The 22484-nt window shown below is 38.4% G+C and overlaps 4 protein-coding genes across 4 annotated transcripts; 3 read left to right on the top strand and 1 right to left on the bottom strand.

Moving 5' to 3' along the window:
• The first annotated feature begins 2748 nt into the window (after positions 1-2748).
• LOC124214150 (uncharacterized) lies at positions 2749-6126 on the top strand. The gene is made up of 2 exons (XM_046616226.2): positions 2749-2989; positions 4653-6126. The coding sequence occupies exons 1-2, from the start codon at positions 2957-2959 to the stop codon at positions 5247-5249; spliced, it is 630 nt and encodes a 209-aa protein (XP_046472182.1). The 5' UTR covers positions 2749-2956; the 3' UTR covers positions 5250-6126.
• On the bottom strand, positions 5645-10360 carry LOC124214148 (zinc finger protein 880). Its single transcript, XM_046616224.2, has 4 exons — positions 8992-10360; positions 8217-8474; positions 7603-8124; positions 5645-7441 (listed from the first exon to the last, which is right to left on the bottom strand). The coding sequence occupies exons 1-4, from the start codon at positions 9208-9210 to the stop codon at positions 6887-6889; spliced, it is 1554 nt and encodes a 517-aa protein (XP_046472180.1). The 5' UTR covers positions 9211-10360; the 3' UTR covers positions 5645-6886.
• On the top strand, positions 9596-13340 carry LOC124214149 (uncharacterized). Its single transcript, XM_046616225.2, has 2 exons — positions 9596-10236; positions 10311-13340. Exons 1-2 carry the CDS (start codon positions 10112-10114, stop codon positions 11629-11631), a joined length of 1446 nt encoding a protein of 481 aa, XP_046472181.1. The 5' UTR covers positions 9596-10111; the 3' UTR covers positions 11632-13340.
• A 2748-nt stretch (positions 13341-16088) lies between these two features.
• JHBP-1 (take-out-like carrier protein) lies at positions 16089-18758 on the top strand. The gene is made up of 6 exons (XM_046616494.1): positions 16089-16267; positions 16777-16869; positions 17212-17362; positions 17479-17612; positions 18023-18172; positions 18518-18758. Exons 1-6 carry the CDS (start codon positions 16210-16212, stop codon positions 18667-18669), a joined length of 738 nt encoding a protein of 245 aa, XP_046472450.1. The 5' UTR covers positions 16089-16209; the 3' UTR covers positions 18670-18758.
• The last annotated feature ends 3726 nt before the right edge of the window (positions 18759-22484 follow it).

Here is a 22484-nt window from a genome sequence, read left to right as displayed (position 1 = left end):
TTCTAAATTGGGCTCGTATTTACCGCTGATTTGGATTTGCGGCAAAATATGCTGCTTTCGTCCCGCTTTTGAGGTAAAAAAAGTTAACTTTATGATTGAGTCGGGAATAAACGTACTTTTTTTTATGAATCGTTTTCAGACTTCAGCCATGCTTCGTAAATTCAGTCAAGTTTTCAGCAACCTTTCGGAAATAGTATTGTTCAATTTCTAATTAGTTGTGTGTAACGACACAACATATACTATTTGTTTTTTGGATACAAATTTATATATTCGAAGTGCACAACTTCTGAAGCTCTTGGTTATGAAAGCCGTCCAACATTACCTAACTTTCGTGACAAATGGTCACGGAATGCTGCATTTTTTGACAGGAAAAATCGGAGAATTTTATTCGAGAAAAATTGTCGCCACCCTGGTTCGATCTCAATGGGCCACCTTCGCAGCGCTATATTGTGATTTACTGTTTCGTTGTACCCTTTATTTTGTAATATTTAGTCACTTTTATATTGTATAACTGCAACACGCATGCACGCAAGACTGTGGAACAAGAAGCTGTGTCTCGACCATACCCTGTATAGGCTCAATAAATAATGTTATAATTAAAAAAATTGGCTTTAGTGGGAGAGAGAAAATTTTCGCTGGAGTAACTAGATGTCGAAAATCGTTTACCTCACCTTTAAATGTAGCGTGAGATCATTATACTTTTGCTTCCACTCAAGTAATCATCGTCTCAATATCATTCGACATAATTTCGCAATCTTCGAAATCACACCGAAATCAGTAATATTAAAATGAAAGTATCCGTCAGTAATCATTGTTACAAATGTGATAAATCATTTATTATTATAGAAATCTCTTTCTGAGTTTAAGAAATCATAAGAAATCTTGGAAGTCACGTAACCGTGGTAACATTTATTTTTCAAGTAATCTCTCGAATTCACTCTATAAAGTGTAAGTAATCATGAGATATTGCGATCATGTTGTCTATCATGTGATAAAGTAAAATTTATCCATGTTACGGTAACTCAACCCTTTTAAAGTCATTCTGAAATTGCAGAACCGTGATTTCCGCATCAACGTTTCCGATAACTTAAATCTAGTGATATCCTAGTAGTTATTAAAATCCAACCAACAATCCACTTACAACCGGAACATGTTTATATCTATAACTCGTCGGTAATCAATAAACTGCGTGAAAGATATTTAAGGACAGCCGATACCCTGTATTCATTTATAACCGACTAAGTTCGAGTGTTCTCCATTTGTCAAACTTACCTCACAAAGATCCCTTCAATTGCTCGTTGAAAACTTTTCCGAAGTTCGAAAGCTGTGTAAGTGCCTCCCCGAGGCAGAAAAGTTTACATGCACTATGCGCAAAAGGTTGTTACCTACAGAGCTGTAAATCTAAGAACTAGCCCCCTGAATTCACACCGAACAAAACAAGGGTTCGTACCTTCTGCAGAAGCCCGTGGGTGATGAAATCCCGCTGAGAATTCGTGCTGCAATCTGCATTCATTTACAGGCTGTCAAATCCGACGGGGATTTACATTAATCCAAATCAGTTTCTGCAGCGATGTTCGAGCTTTCGGGAATCACGCGTTTATTTGCTGGGGGCTAATTGTCAGAGCCGTTAACGAATCGATACCTCCTGCTGTTGGCCGCGTCGTAACCGTGTGCCAGGGTTGATACCGTCTTCGCAAATAAACGTGCATGGATTATACATTTTTGCACATAGCGTTGGAGACCAGATATGCGAACCTCCCTCGTTCCTCATCCGCAACGGCAAATGTCAATCAGAAGTTCGCTCCGTCGTCGTGCCCGTAATTAAAATGAAGCTCGTAGTTTGTCATGCCAATATTCGCTGACACGGGCTGCCTACCGTGAATATTAACAAGTTAATTATGATAATAAATGGGTTTTAACACGAACGTGTCAGTAGCCATGCTGGCCATTACACGCATCGCAACATCCTGTCTTCCTGCTGTATACAAACGTTCGCGTTCGATTTTCAATGGCCGAAATTCTTCGGAAACTCTTACTCACTTTCGTGTCGCGGTGCATTTGAAAGAAATTGTAAAAAAAAATAAAAATAATAATTCAATTGTTTGTCGGCCTGCGTCACATGCGTATACAATATTTGCTTGAATCATCATTTCTTTTTTTCTTTTATTCTTTTTTTTCTATGTCTTTTTTTTCTTAAATTCTAGTCTTCCTGCAGCGAAACAGATCACGCGTTACTCACTTCCATTCTCGTCACTGCAACGGGCCTTGAATTATCAATCACGATACGTGTGCATTCATGGTTTCCAACCAGCTTATGGCAAGCCCCTGCAAATAAGTTGCATAAAAATGTTAAGACGGTCATTCAAGTATTAAACATTATGTTTAAATCGAGTTTAATAATTCGAAACTGCGTTATTTTTATTTAGTCATTGTATGGTTAACAGAAGTATTGATTTTTGAAAACCGCCTGAACGATGACGTGACAAAATAATTACGACATGTCGCAGGGTTGAATTTGACTGATTTCCGATAATTGAAATGAAATTTTGTACGGGTCCCTGACCCAGTATAACACCAAACAGAAAAGATAATTATTATTTGTAGTTTGAGTAACGCGGTTTGGAAGGCGACGACTGTACGTACAAATTACGTGCCTCGGCTGCAAATGTATTGAGTAATTCTGATCCGACGATTTTGTCTAAGGACAGGGGCGTAGGCGGCAAAGACACAATACAACAAGATTCGGTTACTGTTTTACTCACGATTTTTTCTTTCCGACCCCATTGCATTGCGCAGTGGTATAAATTCGATTACCGCTTCGAGGTGTCTTTATTTCAACCCAAAGCACCTACCTTGTAATTGAAATAATATTTCATCGTCCAGCTGCAGTGATTTTATACAAAATTTACCATTTTCGCCACACGTGCCGCTGAATAAGCTCTGAAACATTATTACCATGAAGATTTTAAACGGATACTGTGTTCTCTGCGTAAGTGTTTCAAATTCTTAAGTTTTCTTTAATGTCAAGAAAGGTAAGTATACCGGACACCTTCTTCGTGCGAGGAAAATATTTGTTTAACAATTTTTTAAATTCTCCCGTGCTTGTTGAATCACCGTAAGAAATTTTTTAGAAATATCTTCTGAATTCAATACGAAAAGTATAATACTTATCTTTTCGAAACTTTCGTATAATTTCACGCGTATGGAATTCTTTAAGTTTTGGTATCAGGTGCATATTTGGCATAAAATTCTTTAAAATTTACATAAGTGTGAAGGTTTCTCGTGTATAATTATGGCTGTACACTATATGTCATTTTAATACACTTGAAGAAGTTCTACGCAGTTTTATGTACTCACGTTATTCGTTGGCAGTTATCGAATAATTCATCATTTTTGGACCGATGCCAATGAATTGCCTATAGAATTTCACGTTATTTTCACTGACACAGATTCACACCGAACAATTATAATGAACGATATATGATATAAAAAAAAATGTACAGCTACACTGCAGAAAATTTCTGTCATCTACTAGATAAAATATTAAAATTACAGTGGAAAAATTCACGTACTGAAAATGAATTCATTAAACCGTAATTTCGACATTTTTTGCCAATAACTTTTACGGGAATCATCATTTTTTTATATACCGCACAAAAATTGGCACACGGGATGAAATACATTTATATTAGATTTTATTTTTTAAAAAGATACGCCATCCGCATTTTGTTGATTTAGCACTTGCACTTGTAGATCCTATATATCTTATAAATCGTCCGCGATCTAAACTCATTTACCTACTCAGGTAGTTTGAGTGATTCTTTGTTAGACGAAACTGTCGTCAAAGGTCAAATATCCATTCAGCTTCAACGCCTACTCATTTTTCCGCAACATCGTGCAGAGACAAATCAAGTTGTTACTAATCAAGCACGACAAGGCCCAAGTGAAATTCAGCGATCTTTTGATTATGTTGGTTAATATAATTAGATCTTAATAATCTAACGTCCTCGAAGCCGTCCTCTTTCATCGGCGGTCCTCTTCGCGATTTCGTAATTGCATAGGTGCGCACATGTTGCTATACGAATTTTAGTCATACGTGAAAAAAAAAAATTTATTCGAATGTGAAATTTTTCGCATATCGATTGCCGACTCGCTCGATTTATACTGTGCTCCTTGCGCCGCTCCGGCTAATTCCCGATGAATTATCACATTCTTGCCCCGGCCATGTTCCGAATAACACCGTCGAGTGCTATGATTTTCTCTTGAACTTTTCCATCCTTATAAATTGTCCCACCTACTACTCCACTATTCGTAGGGTTAAGAAATTGTACCTACGTACACAATACGAGGATAGTACGAGAAATACGCGTGATGTATTACAAGGATCAGCACGGGCACTCTCAAGTTGGGATACAACGAAAACAGAGTATACTGTTGTTACTTGGCTGATATACCACATACGGAATTACATTTACTCGACCGAAACTACTCGAGAATTACAATATTCCGATATATTCCGAAAAATAAACAGCTACGTAAATGTAGTAAAAGATATTGCAGCGGAGTAGCGTGTTGATTTTAATTAAAATGCGTTTGAGATCTGTCGATTAATCGTGGAAATGCAGTTAACGACAATTATATGTGGATTTCAGATTTTTCTAATAGAAGTGCAGGGTAAACCGCAAATAACGAAGCTATTCCCGGTTAAAGAATTGGCAGCGTTTCACGAGAGAACAAGCGACATAAAACCGCTCGACAAATTGCTTGCCAAGTTACAAGCTGGTTATAATTTCGTTTTCAACCGAGCCGAGGACACGAGTAACGTTGAGAAAATTTTGTCAAACGACGAGCCGAACCCAGACGTCGAAGCGTTGAAATTGATCTGGGCGAACGTGATCAGCCCTCTGCCAACCGCTTCGAGTGGCAATAAGGAATCCGATTTCACCTTAGGGCGGTCCTTCGATACGGAAAGCAAGAAGGAAAATGAAATATCGAAAGGATCTGCCGCCCCGGAAACTGTGAAAAAATCGGAGACTGACGACTGGCTCGACGGAATCGAGGCGCCGAAAACCGTCGACGGATTAGAACTACAGGAGAATTCGGACGACGATAGCGTCGTCGAAACAACGACGCCGACTACTCTCCAATTGCCCGCGGCTCTTGGACGACATTTGTTGGAATGGCTCGGGAGTCTCCTCAACTTAACTTACGGAGCTTACACCAGGGTGGCTCAGGCCGTAAAGCCGTAGAGGGATGAGAAAAAACAGGATGTAAGGGAAGTCGATTTTTTATCCGTCATCAGACTCCACGGATCCGAACTCTGCGATGGATCGAATAGCGATAAGTAATACAATATCGTAGTTGTAAGAAACTATTGCTATTTGTATAAATAATAAATATGCGGTATACTTACCCTATTCGTGCAATAAAGAATATTGTCTGTTGAATTTAGGGAGTATTTCGAAAAGCGTTTGACTTATCGTCTTTACGGCGTACTAACGGATTGGTAAATAGAATTGGGGCTTCATCGAGTAATCGTTGATTTTTACTATTAATGAAACGACAACCTTTCACTAGGTTTCTTTTTATTCCAAAATATCTCGATCAGAAAAATACATATGTGTATGTGATTTTTGGCAATCAGTATCAATATTATACATATAACAAGAGTTTTGTTGAGTAAAATGTATTATACCTACATCGTAAAATACATCATCACTGTCTAAATGATGGTTTAAAAAATTATATAGTCTAGTCAATCTCGAAAAAGTTCTTAAAATTGAATCGATCGATTCACAGTCAATAAAAATTACAGTCAAATACTGACATCAATATGTAAGATCTTTGGCTCTATCATTATGCAGTATTATGAGATGTACATTATACGTTATATCGTCATAAAATTATCAAGACGCAAGGAAAACCTCTAGATTTAGATAAATTAACTATCGTTATTATGATTACTTGTATAATTATTCACTGGTGGGAACATCGTCCGATTACATTATGGGTGGGAGAAAACAAAAAAAAAAAAAGACCAGCTACGGCATAACCATGTTTGTACAATCTATTGAGTTAATCAGACACTGACGTGGTGAATTTAAATAACGATAAAACACTCGTCAACGTATGCAATAAGGTACTACGATTTTTTGTTAACTTTATGACAATATTAAAAATAATAAAATATATTATTAATTACATAGTTAAGTGAGTTACCAATTATCAGCTGATCCCTAGGACAAAAAAAAAAAAATAAAAAAAATCCCGAAAATGCCTATAAATAAAAGCAGATCAAAACTTTACTGGCTCAATCATCGATTAAAAATTATCATTACTCAATTATTATTGTGATTGTAGACTAGATCCTTTCAAATTATCTTGTTTAAAGCTAGTCTAACAACTATAGGTCACTGTCTTGTGATCTATGGACATTGGCCAGTCCATAGTTACTCCAATTCTTCACATCAACCGCCGATATTAACAGCTATGATATATTATTAAGATTACCTCACTTGATTCGCGAGTTAGCCGTCAAGTCGGAATAACGTGACGGAAGCACGCGATCTATCGAAGAATAAAACTATGCACTGTCGGATCAGGTTTGATCAAATTTGCATTCATTACAAACTCAAGGTTTGTATAATATAATAGTACAGTATTTACCTGCTCATGACGCAAACCAGATCCAATAAAAACAAGTTATGCTCGCGCACCTCAGTCAAAGATTATCCCGGGATTAGCCGACCTGAGCAATAACATTATTGCTAGCAAATTATTGCTGTTTGAAATTCAATATTACAATTAATCACCTCTTTTCATTTTTTTTTATTTCCTAGCTCCTAAAAAGAAACTACTGCTGTTTCATCTTTTATATTACCTAAAACTATGATGGCATTAAATATCTCGTATTCTGTGGCAAGATTTCGTTCATATTCACAGCCAGTTGCTGTATCAAAGCTCCCTCTTTTAACGCCTGTTCTTTAAATGCGGAAAACGTTTGTATCAAGTTTGGATCCTTCTGCAGGTTTTGTATATGTTGAACAAAATGGTTATCTTGTTTTATAAAATTAGAATTGTCTTTTTGCACAAAGTTTCCTTCCTGTTTGGGGGTAATATTTGCTATTTTTTCAAGCGTTTCCTTGGAGTCAACGAACCCCGATTCCTTCTTCGATTTAGTTCGCTTAGCTCCCAAATGAGTTTGTGTATGTTTATTCAAGTGATCCTTCCTTGAAAATGCTTTGTGACACACGTTACACGTGAAGTTTTTATCACCCGAATGAATGACGTAGTGCCTAGTACGATGTTCGTTTCGTTTAAAGGCTTTCATACAGACCGGACATTTGAACGGTCTTTCATCCGAGTGACCTCTCATGTGCTGATCCAGATGTTCCTTCCGTTTCAGCATCGCTCCGCATTCTTTGCACTGGTATTTACGTTCCTGAAAATACATTATTTTTGAATAACTAAAATATTGGTTGCAGTTTGCCGTGCTGTGTGAAATTTAACAAGTCTCTTTACAACTTTTCATTGCTCTAGTCTAATATTTTTGACACGTTTCAGGTAAGTTTCAACAAGATTGCTACCGCATTTTAGCCTTACCTGTATGTGATTTTGGATATGTTGTTCAATATCACTTTTATCAGGAAAAGCCAAGCTGCACTCAGGACAGCAAAATAGCGTGGATCCATCGAGGGCAATGGTGACTTTAATCTCACCAGTTTTAGCCCTGAATTTCATTTTCTTTTCAGTCTTAGGCGATTCGGTTTGTATCTGTTGTTCAACCTTTATTGGTTGCATACTGTTATCATTATCATGTCCCTCCATGTGGACGTTCAAGTCCTGAGGATTTATTGTTATCATAGTCATATTCTCAGAGCCAATATACGGATTACCGTTGCTTTGTAATTGGCCATTGCGTAAAACAGGAACGTTAGGAATGTTTAATATATTTTGCGACTGTTCCATACTCTTTTGTACTTCTGATTGTTCTTTCTTGATTTGCGTTTGTTCCGACTGTAATTTTATTAACTGCTGCAAGGTCAGCGGCAACGTCGTCGCTTGTAGTTTTTGAAGGTACTCAGCCATTGCCAAACTCTGTTGCTGCAGCTGTATCTGCGACTCCTATGGAATTCAAAGAGAAACGAAAAATGAGTGAAATAATTTTTTAGCAAAAAAATAAAAGAAGATTAAGCAGTATCCTAGCTATTATTTACCATGCTTGGATTCTCCACCTCCGTACCATCTTCGTGCTTTAAAGAGACTGACTCGGCTTCCGACGTGGTAGGAAAATACATATTGGGGATTATCCGTACCGGCAGACTGTTGGGCTGAACGCTGAGAATGGTGGCAGTATTCTGTGTATAATTTGGAATGTTTAACGCCTGCATACCCTGCTTCTCACAGAGTTGCATCAGGGTATTATGATCTGGCCATGCGAGTATTGTTCCAGGATATTTTCCTGGCTGATTAATCTGAAAGATAAATGAGTTGACAGAAACAAGACAAACTTGACACAAAATTCTTTATAAAAAATTTTATGAAAATTTTTCCACACATCTCGAACTGTGACAAATTTATTTCGTTCAGGTGCAATGTACTTATGCATCGGTGATAGCTCAATTCAAGTAAATACCAACTAACGAGTCTACATTGATTCTTATATATCTTGCGTTCGATTCCACAGTTACTGTTAATTTTCATCATCTTCCAGACATTCATAGATTTCATAGGACGTAACAATATGAGAATACCCATCGCTGGCTATCGTCAAAAATCGCACTGACGAGCAGAGCAAATTCAATGTGGCAGAAAGAGTGATTTCTGAATAAACGGTGAGAACAACCGGACCGAAATATTTACAGCAGGTAGACGTAGTGACGATTAAGAGTGTGTATCGAGATTGAAATCGGCTTCAGTCTACCCCAAGGGTTTGGGAGACTAAGAGCCGTGGCGGGGTTGTTTGTAAATCAAATACAATTGATCTCTAACCTGTGCAGTAAGTAACTGCTGTTTTCCTGAATGGAGTGCCGCAGAAGGATTAGTGTAAACGGAAGCCTGGGTTCGTTGCAAGTTTCCAGGATCAGCATCGGCAGCAACAGCAGTAGGAGAATTTGAATAAGTTGAATTAGATACGACATTCGACCGGGACGTGATTTCGGAAAATTGTGGGAGAGAGCCCTGCGTATTATTATCATCGGTATAATTCATAGTTGGTTAGAAACGTCGATGATCGAGAAAAACGTAAAATAAAAAAGAAAAGAGACAAGTAGACACGAGTAGGAGCACAAAACGACAGCTTGGTTTATCACAATCGTGTGAGAATAAAAGATCCCGACGAAATAACGCCGTCGGCTAGCGTTGGGGGTTTTATAACCTAAAATACAAAACTATACGCGCACTGGACGCTGCTATTCGAAATCACATCACTTTCACGTTATCCCCTATGTACAATTATCACATATTTATTTATTAAACATGTTCAATCCTCCGTTATCCACCCTGGACGCCGTTAGGCTCGCCGAATATTCACACCGATTAATTAAATTAAACTAAATTTTATTCGAGGCATCGTTAAAAAGAAAAATGCACGGCTCGCGTCTCGCGTGTCGTTCGTTCGGTTCGGTTCAGATTCGTGGTTGGTTTTCAGTGTTGTTTGCCGACAGCGACACGGCGTCTCTGTAAAAACATGGCCGCCGCGCTAAACACCATTTTACACACATGTGTTCGATCAATCAATTGAGCGTCTAGTCGAGCCGCTTCGGCATAGAAGCGGCCCGTAAAACGGAAGCGATAGATTTGTAAAATTGAATGAAAATCAGATTCGAATTGGCGAAATTTTTGTTCGCTTCCCAACGACGTCCTTATTTCGCACAGGCGAATATCAAACAACTTTTCAGAACTTCCGCGCGCGCGTAAAAAATTGTAAAGAGAAAATAAATGAAACAAAAACTTAACTCAAACAAAATAAAATTTCATTCCACTGTTGTGGCCATACTGTGCGACGCTTTTTTGTTTACAACCGCGACGCGCGTCAAATCTATGTCCATATACCGTCGAAATGTCAAAAATTCGCTGACATTTACTGGAAAAAATCGTACGCCATTAGTTTATGGCATCTTCCTTCGGTGTGAAAATTGACAATTTACGCAGCAGAAGTCGCGTCCTGTTGACGTGCCTCGAAGAGAACGCTAAAATCGTCCGCAAAGAGGTTAAGAAGCTCCGCTCCCAAGACTCGTAAGTTGACGCATAAAAGACTCGGTAACACGTCTGTAAAGTAAATTATATACGAAAACATGAATCTTCCGTAGATACCGTTTGCACGGTACAAGCAAACGCCGCTCGGCTTATGGGCGACAATCCGACATCTGGAAGTTGCGCAACGACTCGAGTGGTGTCGGCGCTCTTCTCTGCCCCGACTACTTTCGGCCGTCGTCGAAATACGAATCTGTCTCAGCGACGGACATGAGCGTCAACCGGAGGCTGCCGGTGGTTAAACCTGAAAGGAAACAGCCGAAGTCGTCGTCTCCGCGACGCTCGGTCGTCAAGGAATGCTACTGCCAGATGGCGATGCTCCAGACGCGGAAGGCGAATCAAAGGTCGATGAGGACGAGACACGCACCGATTTGCCTGCCGAGTTTCCGCGAAACCGACGATGCGGTTCACGGCGATGCCGGCTCGCCGCGGGATCCTCCGGAACTGGCTTACTCGCCGCCGTTGAGCACGACAACGCTGAGACGAGCCCAGAAGATCGACTACACACCGAGGTCCGAATTTTTGCGGAGAGTTCAGAGCAAAATCAACACCCTGCGCGATAGTCAGCTTGGAACTCCGAGAGCTCCGAGTCCGCTGCCTCGGAGGTTTAATTCGACGAGTGGCAACGTTCCAGGGAACTCAAAATCCTTGGAAGAAAGGAGGAACGGCGGGGTCGAGTTACCGCGAAAACACAACTGCCGTCGCGGTGTGGACATCGAGGCTTTGCCGAAGAAGACTTCGCTGCCCAAGAAAACCATCGCGTCCAGGAAGTTAATGAACGATCAGAACAAACCGGCGAATTTCAGGAGCCGCGAACGCAGAGCGGCCTTCCGGTCGTCGTCGCCGGACGGAAGAACCCTTCGTATGGTTTCTGGGGACGGAAATTTTTCTCGCCCATCCGTCGGAGACGAAAGGAAATCTTGCCCGTGCTCGGAGTATCGGGCAGATAAATTTTTGGGAGAACAAGGCGAAAACGAGGCGGTCGACTCGGAGGTTAACGATGTTCGGAAATTTCGCGATAAGAATTACTTCGACACGCACGCCTCCTGCCCGTCCTTACTCGGCTCTCGGTCCTCCGGTTCTCTCCAGCAATTTCGCCTCAACGAGAGGCTCTTTCCCGAGCCGGTGGGGAGGGTTCATCGCGATGACCTTGTCGTCAGCATCCCTCCGTGCGCCACCAGGCAAAGGAGGGGAGTCCACTATTTTCCGAGGAGCATAGTCAGGCAGGAGAAGAATGCCTCGAATACAAATTACACTAAAAAACGACGATGTCCCGCGGGCTGTCCTTTGATCGGTCATGCCGTCGACTTGGGCGCCCTCAAAGTTTCCCATCCTTCGAACAGTTTGGCACTAAGATTTCAAAAAGGAATTCGTTGAACTTTGGCTCAATAACATGTCGAATTTGAGATATCGGCAGAATTCAGTTGCAGAATCTGGCCGCAGATAATACAAAATGTTCATTACTTCAAACTCCATTGAAATTGACACGGCGCGTGTGGATAATTTGCAACGGTTGCGCTGCTGTATGAACGTCTGTTACTTTGGTTTTATCATTTTTGCTCGGCAGTTTAAGTTCAATCCTCGCAAAACGCACCGGTAGAAAATCTTTGGCTTTTACTATTCGATACATTCATTTATCACACAAATTCACCAAAATCTCAGGCCTCATTTGTATAATGTCATAATTATTCTTTATACATACTCGTTAAAGTAACTGGATATTTTAGAACGGTACGCGGTAAACGGAAAAACGAAAGTGAATACTTTCGAACAACTCGAATGGAATTGGTATATGTTTTGTTGAACAATTTAAGTTATTTTATACTTTCTTTGGTACCGTGAATATATTGTGTTGAAATTTTCCCGAAGAATTTTTTTTTTCACGATTTGGATACTATCTGATCTCACTGGCGCTGTTGTTAAAATTTTGTACCAGAACAAGTCCGCGCGATGAGTAATTATTATTACTGATTTATCAGAAATCAAGCGCAATAATGGAAAGTGATTTTTAGAAAAATATCTTAGCAATTATTTCAGATAAATTAACCTATCGAATACTTGAAACAAAAATGTGTTGTACAACATATACATATATTCTAAAATTGCAACATGCCCAGCACATTCATTTAGGAAAATTTTTCTAGCCACGTGCATACGCTTCGCGATACTGCAGACGGTCATTCCGTTTGTTTTCACTTTTATAAAATGCATTCTTCACAATGTGTTCGAAATCTCACCATACACATTTCTATATAAGAGATATCAGATAGCAATAAGCTTTAACAAATCGGTTGCAAGTTTATGCATTTCATCGATGAAATCATTTTGAACTTTTTATGAAACCAACGTTCGTCGTATAGCTTAGTTGGTTCATATTTACGAGTCGTATAATTCAAACGATCTTTTTGTATACAAACAACATTTTAGATTTTGATAGTTTCTATGTAAATTAATTTTTTAGGCTTAATTATACATTTAACCGTACGTAATCGTTGTCCAAAGTACAAAATTGTTGAGCATTCTTGTCAGAAGGTCGGAAGGAATTTATACAGTTTGTATTGAAACGTTTACAACGTGTGTACATAAGTAGATATACATATAATTACGTTGATACACACGGTTTCAGATATCGTTGGTGGAGATGGAAAAGTTGCAGGAGGGTCTATGTGACCAACGTGAAATGGGTTATGGCTTTTTGGAAAAAAACAATTAACTAGATGATCCGCGTATTTACGATTCTTATATGTATTGTGAACGTTAATCATCGATGTATCATTTTTCATCGTATGCTGATTACAATCAATAGCAAGTCTGTGTGATTTGACCTTGTTTACCATGATGCTTTCACAGAAAATGATGAAGAAAATTTTACCGCGTAAACATCCGTAGGTAGGCAGTTTTCCATCTTCGTCAAACAGATTGATTCTGTCTGACGATAAATATATCTCGTATACTGAATTTATTTCAACTTTAAAAGAATAAATGTTGCCATAATTTGTATACAGCTGGACGCAATGAACAATGAATTTATCGAAAATTGACCGTGTACTGTACAATAAAACTCATGTCCATAACACTGACAATCTTCAAAATAATAGCAGCTCCTGGCTTTTTTTTTCCTCTGTTAATCCCAACGTTACAATTTCATACGTATACATTATTTTTGAGTGTACGATAATTTTGGCGTGGAAATGCTCATCATATTCTGCGAAGCAAGTCGACGCATGACGATCACTTTCAAACTTCCGTCATATCCGCCGGTTATTTCTTATTTACCTTCACATGTGTTACGTTCAACAGGTCATCAACAATCTCGGACACGAGATGATCCCGCACCGGCAAGTCATAATAATGAAAATGAATACGTTCTTGCCAAATTACAGTAAAAGAATAATGAGCCGGTGGCCCAAGTTTCGCGTGATTCAGGTTCAACCTCAACCTTGCTATTTTTGAAAGCCCAAAGTTGAATATGCGACCTACCGATGCTCTGCATGGCCTTCACACGAGAAACTCCACGTAGCCACTCACTCGCGAGTCTTATTTACAACGATAAATTTGTGAAAAAACCTGGCATCCGTGAGCCGTGACACACGTAAATTGTAGAATTTGTGCCTCGCGTGGAATTACAAATTAATTTTTTCAAGCGGGTAACAAATTATAGCCGGGTTCAGTCATCGATATATGTCTCGACGGTAATTAAACTTATGTGTAAATATACGGACCAATGTTGGCTTCATCTTACATATACAGATTTCGATCTCGTTTTTCATTTATAGGATTGAATTGTACCAATAAGAAATGGAAAGCAATTGCTTACGCAGTTTGAAAATTTTTTTATTCCACAACAAACGAAACAACAAGTCGGCTAATTTATTCGTTTTCAATTAACTGGTTTTTCGTCTATTTTGATCAACAGTCATTACGTCTACCGAATACAACGTTACCAACAAGTTATTACACCGTATCTAACTTGGCAAATTCCAAGGTGCAAATTCCAAATAATTTGTAATAAAAAATTCGTAACCAAATTAATTACAGTTAAATTCCCACGAGAGTATCGTAATAAAAATATTAAAAATGCAAACAACTTCGTCAGAAGCTTTACTTAGATTGTACATTTTTCATTCGCATTACTCGTCTAGACGGTAAACACATGTACGGAAAAATCCGAGGTGAATTTGACCTTCCTAATAAACCTTTAATTGCGCATCGACTTATTTTGTAAAATAATTCAATGAGCAGTTAGTCGTTGAAAAAAAAGAAATAGATAATATATTTACGTTATCAATGAAAATACACGTGTTGACCGGTACCTTTGCATGAGAAAGAATCAAGGAGCAGAGCGCGAGTGGCAATAATTTAAAGAAATGTTACTTCGGAGAGAAAACCTTCGCGTGGTAAACGGACGCGTGTAATATATAAACGAGGCGTGTTCAAAGTCCAGACGGGATCCACATATGCTCAGGTTTTCTCAAGCGATTGTCTGCATCAATCAAAAGTCTGCAACTTTTCACGTAGCCCGCATTCCGAGAAAAATAAAATGAAAAGAAAAAATGTATAATAAAACGCCTTTAACCAAGAGAGAACCATAGAATGCATTAGGATGTAAGTCAGAGTTTGGCCATTCCATCGTGATCTACGGTTAGTGTCTGACTTGGAGGCAGACGGGAAAAAGAGCATTTAAACAAACGCTTAGAGCGAAAAAAAAGATTTCAAATCCTTCACCTCTGTCCACGAAGGGTGAAATCGTGACAACTGGCATTGTGAATGCCATTTCTGCTTTTCAGGTCGCGGGTTGAAACGTGGGATGGTAAAAATTGCTTTAATAGGTTGTTTTTCAATTTCCACCGGACAAGGGCAAACCTATGCATAGCTGCGTTTACAACATAGGTATGTTTACTGGTGAACAGTAAACTTGAACAAAACCTGAATGACAAATGATTTTGTAAGCCTCGAGAAGTGTAAAGAATTAATTAACCGAATGCACGAGCACCTACGTAACTATCGTAAAGCAGGTAGTAACACACGATCGGAAAAGCACTGCGGGCAACGAAGTGCAAAGTATTCCATCACAAATGCCATTAGAACCGTAAATTTTATTCTCATTACTAATTATTTATGCGTCAGTATTTTATATACAATTTTACGCCTAAGGGGTTTAGACGGGTTCGTATTAAAATAGGTATACTATAGCGACGGAGAAATAGATACAACGAATCCATAAGGTGGGTCCGTCGGATCACAGGTACCATGCAGGTACCATTGACTTAGATTTGCCTCATTGTTTGTATAATCAATTCTACGCGTCGGCAAAGTAATTGGAATAAATTAAATCTCAAGATCAACATGTGTTTACAACTTAGTGGAAATCTTTCGACGTGTAGGTAGGCTGACATTTCGTTTACGTCACGTAGTTCGTTAACTATTTCTTTTTTTTTTCCTTTCCACGGGAAAACATTGGCAGCTGACACAAATTATAATGTTTGAGACACATTATTATAGGTTGATTCACCTCTGTCCATCATGCGTTGGATATCTACTTACGAACTTATTACCCCATTTACCGAGTAGCTTCCCCTCGTTGTAATGTCTATCAATTTATTTTTTGGCAACGTTGATGTAACGCATAAATGGGATTCCCTTATAGGACACGTTTTAAGAAGAGGTCGGGCACATTAGGCAATGTTAATATGAGACACGAAAATTTTCGCATCGCGTTTGTGTGGATGATGATGAACCGTGCGTGTATTAAACTACACATGTAAAATCCCGCCGGTCAAATGGTGGGGGATCTACCTTAAGTATTTAAATAGCCATGCAATTTACTCAGTCCTTGTAGTTCACTTCAAGCGTTCAAAGAATTAACAGTCTTTGAGACAACGAAACGACGACAAAGCAATACCGATTGAAAGTAATATACGATATTCTGAAACAGTGAAATCTGCACTTCGTAAAATGAAGATCATTGTCACGTTCCTGGCGATCTTCGCATTGTCGGCAGCAGTTGAGCTACGTAAGTAGAAATATCATCGACACAGATCCATGCATCGGAGAAATAATACTGTGATTTTTCAATACAATTCAAACCGGATCTCATTTACTTGCACGAACCTCGTAGAGTCCAATTATACATTAGCCCTTGGTACCAGATCCTTGCGACACGCAAATACGCGCGATAATTTATTGGGGAAAATCCTTATCCGACGAAGTCTATATTCGGATATCAGAAGTCCTTGAAATCGGTATGCACCATGAACTTCGCCGATGCAATTGCCTGCAGTAATTAGTTCATGGTGAGAGAAAGTCTCGGGCAGGAGACGATATAATTGCTTCGGGTGTCGCGTTAGTATTGTGCTGTCATCGATGCCATTTATCAATTGTTATGAAGACGTTGCTCAACACAGGCCTTGAATGTAACTTGTGCTTCGTACGATTGTTGTATTTCTTTTTTACCCGTAATGATTTTGCGACCTATATTACTTTTCGGAATCAATTAATTTTAATCCTTCAATTTCCTAACAGCGCCAAGCTTGAAGACCTGCCGAAGAAAAGATCCGCAGTACCAGCAATGTTTAAGCGCCGCCGTCCCATTGTTCATCAAGTCTCTGTCTGCAGGTGAGAATCGAAAAATCAAAAAGCATGAGACACGTTCCTTTTGTTAATATTGCCCCAGCCTCCCTGTAACTCGAACAATTTTACTTTGGCCTTGTTCAATGGACACCGGTTTATTCCCATCACAGTCCGTCACATTTCTCTTGTCTTGGACGTTTTCGCTGGATCCTCATCAATGAAAGTGTATTTTCAAATTCGTTCGAAGTGAATTTTACGCAGTGTCCTTGTGAACGTTCATTATAATTACTGAGACGGTCACCGCGCGGCAAAACGCACGGTTGTAAGCGGAACACATTCGTCACATCAAAACTGTCACTTGCTTTACGTATTTTTCATCGCTTTCAGGTCTCAGAAATTTCAAAATCCTCCCCATCGAGCCTTTGGCAGTTGACAGCATAAAAATTGGCGAAAGTACCGGTCCGGTATCCGTGAAACAATCGTATCGCAACATCAAGTTATACGGACTAACGAGAGGATTGGAAGTAAATAATTACAGGCAAGTGAAGAATAATGTAACGCGATAAGAGGGCAAAGTTTTTTCTACTAGAACATTATACTCGATATTTTACTAATGCGTTTTTAAGTTTGTGTCATATTGTCAATGTTTCACAGAATTGATTTCAACAAGCTGATTCTAACATCCGATTCCTACAATCCTCAAGTTGATTTCGTCGCCGATTACGAATTGGATGGTCAAGTTCTGGTTCTTCCCATCCATGGAAAAGGCCACTCCAACATAACCATGAGTAAGAGCAGCGAGCTGATTCAATAATATTTACATATCGTAACCCGCGGGTACCGCTGGAGTTTCACGGCAGTTTCCGTTGTGCATTGTGGAAAAGATTCTCGTTAACTTGAAGCCACGTCGAAATCATTTTTACCCCATGGCACTTGTACACGGATCCCAGGGTTGGTTACCCAATGACCGTAGATCGATTGACGATAATCAGATATCGAAAGATATGGAATCGATCGACTTGGAAAGAACTCTTTCCTATGGTCAATTGATCCCTTTCATGTAAATCGATCACAAATTTTTAGAAGTAAATATAATCAGCCCATTTTCATTTACCGGGTACTGCATTAGAACGTATGTATTTGTACGTCTGTATATCATGGATATGAGTTTATTTAAACTTTTCGATTCTGTTCGCAGTCGGCTTACATGCAAAGAACACTATATACTGTGACACGCACGTCAAGGATGGCGAGACTTATCTAAGAATCAAGAAGTACGACATCAAATTTCACCCCGAAAGAGTCCTGATGCACTTCGGCAATCTATTCGATGGTGATAACGCTCTGGGTAAGTATATTTACAACAAATTGAGCATCTTAATATTATTTCATTATTTTACCCTTTATTCAAAGTAGAATAGAAGAGAAAATAACGAAAGAACAGGACTTGTATTACACAGAATTATTATCACTGACAACGAGAGATAAAACACGTTAAAAATATCTCGAGACTTGGAAACAAGTTATAGTTGTAAGATCGTATTTGTCTACGATACTAAGTTGTTAATTTTTAAATTACATCGAACACAATTATTTCAAAAAAGACAACAGACTCATTTGCAGTCCAAAGAATGGCTGGAAATCCCTGGTATTTGGACTAAAAAAATATTTTCTGCCCCCTCCCCACATATAGCAGAACAGATGAACACATTCATCGCCCAGAATTCCGATTTACTCTTCAAAGAGCTCCAGGCATCCTACGAAGAGACGTTTGGCCTCGTCTTCGCGAAGCTTGGAAATGAAGTTTTCAGCCGTATCCCAATGAACAAGTTATTCCCAGAATAAAATATCATTAGCTTTAACTTGTAAGCATTATAATTTTGTAATTAAGGAAATGTGGAAAAATAAGAAAAAATTTGAAAATTTGATGAAAATCGGCGATCTTATGCGATCATTGTTTATTCCCTAACTCTTTCTATTTATACACTTTCTAGTATTGAACATAGCATATCGTCCAGCTATTTGAATCCCCGCTCTATCTGGAAAAATTGTAGGGTTCTACAGTCGACCCAATAAGTGAAAAAGAATTGAAACGGATTGAAGTTTTTAATTCAATCCAGTCGGGTTTCTTTTCCGGTAATTCGTATGAAAACGAACCGAAAAACGATGATCCGAGTACATAAACAAATAGAAAAGAATTTTACTGATATATTTCAAAATGCGAAACAATTCCTACTATTAAACGTTGAGAAACAGTGTGAGATTATATGTATATATTTTGTCAGATCAAATATATAATAAATTTTTCTAGTGGTTTATTTTTAACAATTATTCACAAATCTGTACAATAAAAAAAATTATATCACGATTTATTTGGTTCATTGGATGGTTTTGTAGTTTGGTTTTACAGGCAAATGCGACGGTCACTATCAGTTTGTTTTTAGGTTTTATTCATCTTCGAAAATTTACCTTGGTATAAACAATAGGATGGAGCGAAACATTTACTACCACTTACATGGAAATTATCCGGCATCACTTGGAAAAGCCTGAATAAAGCGAAGGAAACGTCTATTACTTCGTGTGTCAGCCGTACGTATTTTTTAAATAGAATTCGATCGGATGGAAAAAAAATAGTGCTAATTGATTCGGAGTGCTTCATGTAAGTCGTATTCTTTTTAAAGGAATACATTCGGACAGATTGAACTACAATATTGAAAATGCAATAACCTATTCTTATCGAAGAATTAAAACGAATCAGCAGCGAAAGGCTGCATTCGTGACTCGTTTGAATAGGACGGGATAGGAAAGGCATTGACTGAAGAACATAAAGACAGTTTGGTGTGACAACCGAAAATCGACGTGCGATTGCGCTCCCTGAGATGTTCCAACGGTAGAGTTGAGAACTTATTGCAGAACATCGGAGAGTTACCGATTGCGACATGATGCCGGCTGCATTCACCTTCCGAATAACACAGTCTTCGCTATGGTAAGCCCAAGCGAGTACTTACAATTAGCCTGTGTGTACTTACCGACTTGTCGGCGATACAAGAAATTAATGATGAGAATGAATTTCTTCCAAATTTGGTGGGGAAACAGTGATTTAATTAAAGCATAGGTACCGGAGAGAAGAATGTATACATAAATCATAAATAATAATAGACCTGATATAATAATGATGCAGGGACCAAAAAGTATATATTTATATGTGGTCCACGTGCGATATTAATATATATGATCCATTTACGATTAATACGTGATGCATATTATAAATTTTATAATTTACCAGGAGACTAACTAAATTATCGACAATGATACGGCTATATTATAAAGATAGAAAAATTATTCATTTCGAAATGGGATTCTATTCGACGCGCGCTCGACGTATTCCATAACATTAGTATTCATAATTATTCCAACAACTTTTCATTTGCTCTCTCGATCTTGAATTTTCATAGGCATAGAATCGAAACGTTGTTTTAGCTGGTCGCAAGTGAAGTATCTGCGTTGAGTGGAGGAGCAGAATTGTTTTTCGAAAAGTATTCGGATGGAAAAAAATTCAGAGTAACTGTAACACATCACGGATGCGCTAATTTTGAACGAGATGAAATGGATGCTTCGTATATGAGACAGTATTTAACGCTGCGTAGTGATTTAAAGCCCTAGAAAGGTGATAGGGAGAGAAAGAACGACGCTTCTTAACACTTCGAGTGTATTTTAACACACATTTGAAAGATACGAGCGAAATTTTTCGTCATCCAACTGTCGCAGAACGGCAGCATTATTAGCCGACCCGTTCACCGAAGAATATATCTTCAGTCAACGGCTGACCATCGAAGGGCCTGGCCCCTTGAGTCTGGAATCGGCAGGAGAGATAAAGTGTGTATTTCTTGTATGAAATGTGAAACCTACAATCATTGTACATCATATCATATGATCATACATCATACATCATACATCGTATATCATACATCGTACATCATACATAATCATACATAGTATTAAAGGTCGAAACCAAAGTTTGGATGTCGGATGTTCAGAAAGTGACGTCACCAATTCAAAATCAGCTAGCCGAATTCCTCAGTCTGGAAACAACCGCGCAGTAGAGCGGACGGATGAGAGTCGTGCTCCGCAAATTTCGAGTACCGGGTTCTCAACCTCCCGGATCCCGCGCTTCGGGTCCGCTACGTATTTCGAGTACCGGGTTCTCAACCTCCCGGATCCCGCGCTTCGGGACCGCTACGCGGTGAAACTCGACTTCCAGGATAAGCGCTCCGTGTTTACAATAAATTATTTCAATTCGTTTTTCGCGCAAGCCCAAATTCAGTAGCTGTCAGTACGCTAATAAAATTTCTATAACTTTATAATCTTCTCATAATCTTTCTGGTAGATTATATCGATAAAAAAATTATATCAAACCTTACACATTATTTTTGATTTGTTCTCATGCTGAAAATATTTATTAGTATTCGGGGTATAACTCGAGGTGGTTGGCGGTGGTCGTTGGGGGTGGTTAGGGGTGGTTGCGGGTAATCTCGGTGATTCAGGAGGAGGAGGACGAGGATTTGTGCTCGCTGAGTTTAACAATTTTATAATATTCGATTGCAATTATAATTATATTTCATCTAATCTTTTTCAAACTTGTCATCTTTACATTAAATTATTTCAATTCGTTTTTCGCGCAAGCCCAAATTCAGTAGCTGTCAGTGCGCTAATAAAATTTCTATAACTTGATAATGTTCTCATAATCTTTTTGGTAGAATATGTCGATAAAAAAATTGTATTAAACCTTACACATTATTTTTGATTTGTTCTCACGCTGAAAATATTTATTAGTATTCGAGGTATAACTCGAGGTGGTTGGCGGTGGTCGTTGGGGGTGGTTAGGGGTGGTTGCGGGTAATCTCGGTGATTGAGGAGGAGGGGGACGAGGATTTGTGCTCGGTGAGTAAAACACTTTTATAATATTTCATGGCAATTGTAATTATATTTTATCTAAAATATTTCAAACTGGTCATGTTTACATTAAATTGTTTCAATTCATTTTTCGCGCAAGCACATATTCAGTAGCTATGAATAAGCTCATACAATTTATTATATTATTAATTAATTAATTAATCAATTACTCAATTATATTAAACCTTACACAATATTTTCGATGTGTTCTTATACTGAAAATATTTATTACTATTCAAGGTATAACCTGAGGTGGTTATCGGTGGTTGTTCGAGGTGGTTGAAGGTGGTCGGAGGTGGACGAGGAGAAGGACGAGGAGGACGAGGATTTGTGCTGGGTGAGTAAAACACTTTTATAATATTTGATGGCAATTGTAATTATATTTCATCTGAAATATTACAAACTTGTCACGTTTACAATAAATTATTTCAATTCATTTTTCGTGCAAGCACATATTCAGTAGCTATGAATAGTCTTATACAATTTATTATATTATTAATTGATTAATTAATATTCTTATAATATTTAATGGCAATTGTAATTACATTTCATCTGAAATATTACAAACTTGTCACGTTTACAATAAATTATTTCAATTCATTTTTCGTGCAAGCACATATTCAGTGGCTATGAATAATTTTATACAATTTATTATGTTATTAATTGATCAATTAATATTCTTATAATATTTAATGGCAATTGTAATT

The sequence above is a fragment of the Neodiprion pinetum genome, chromosome 3 (assembly GCF_021155775.2).
Source record: "Neodiprion pinetum isolate iyNeoPine1 chromosome 3, iyNeoPine1.2, whole genome shotgun sequence".
In the NCBI taxonomy this organism is placed as follows: domain Eukaryota; kingdom Metazoa; phylum Arthropoda; class Insecta; order Hymenoptera; family Diprionidae; genus Neodiprion; species Neodiprion pinetum.
This window is presented reverse-complemented; position numbering and strand designations above follow the sequence as displayed.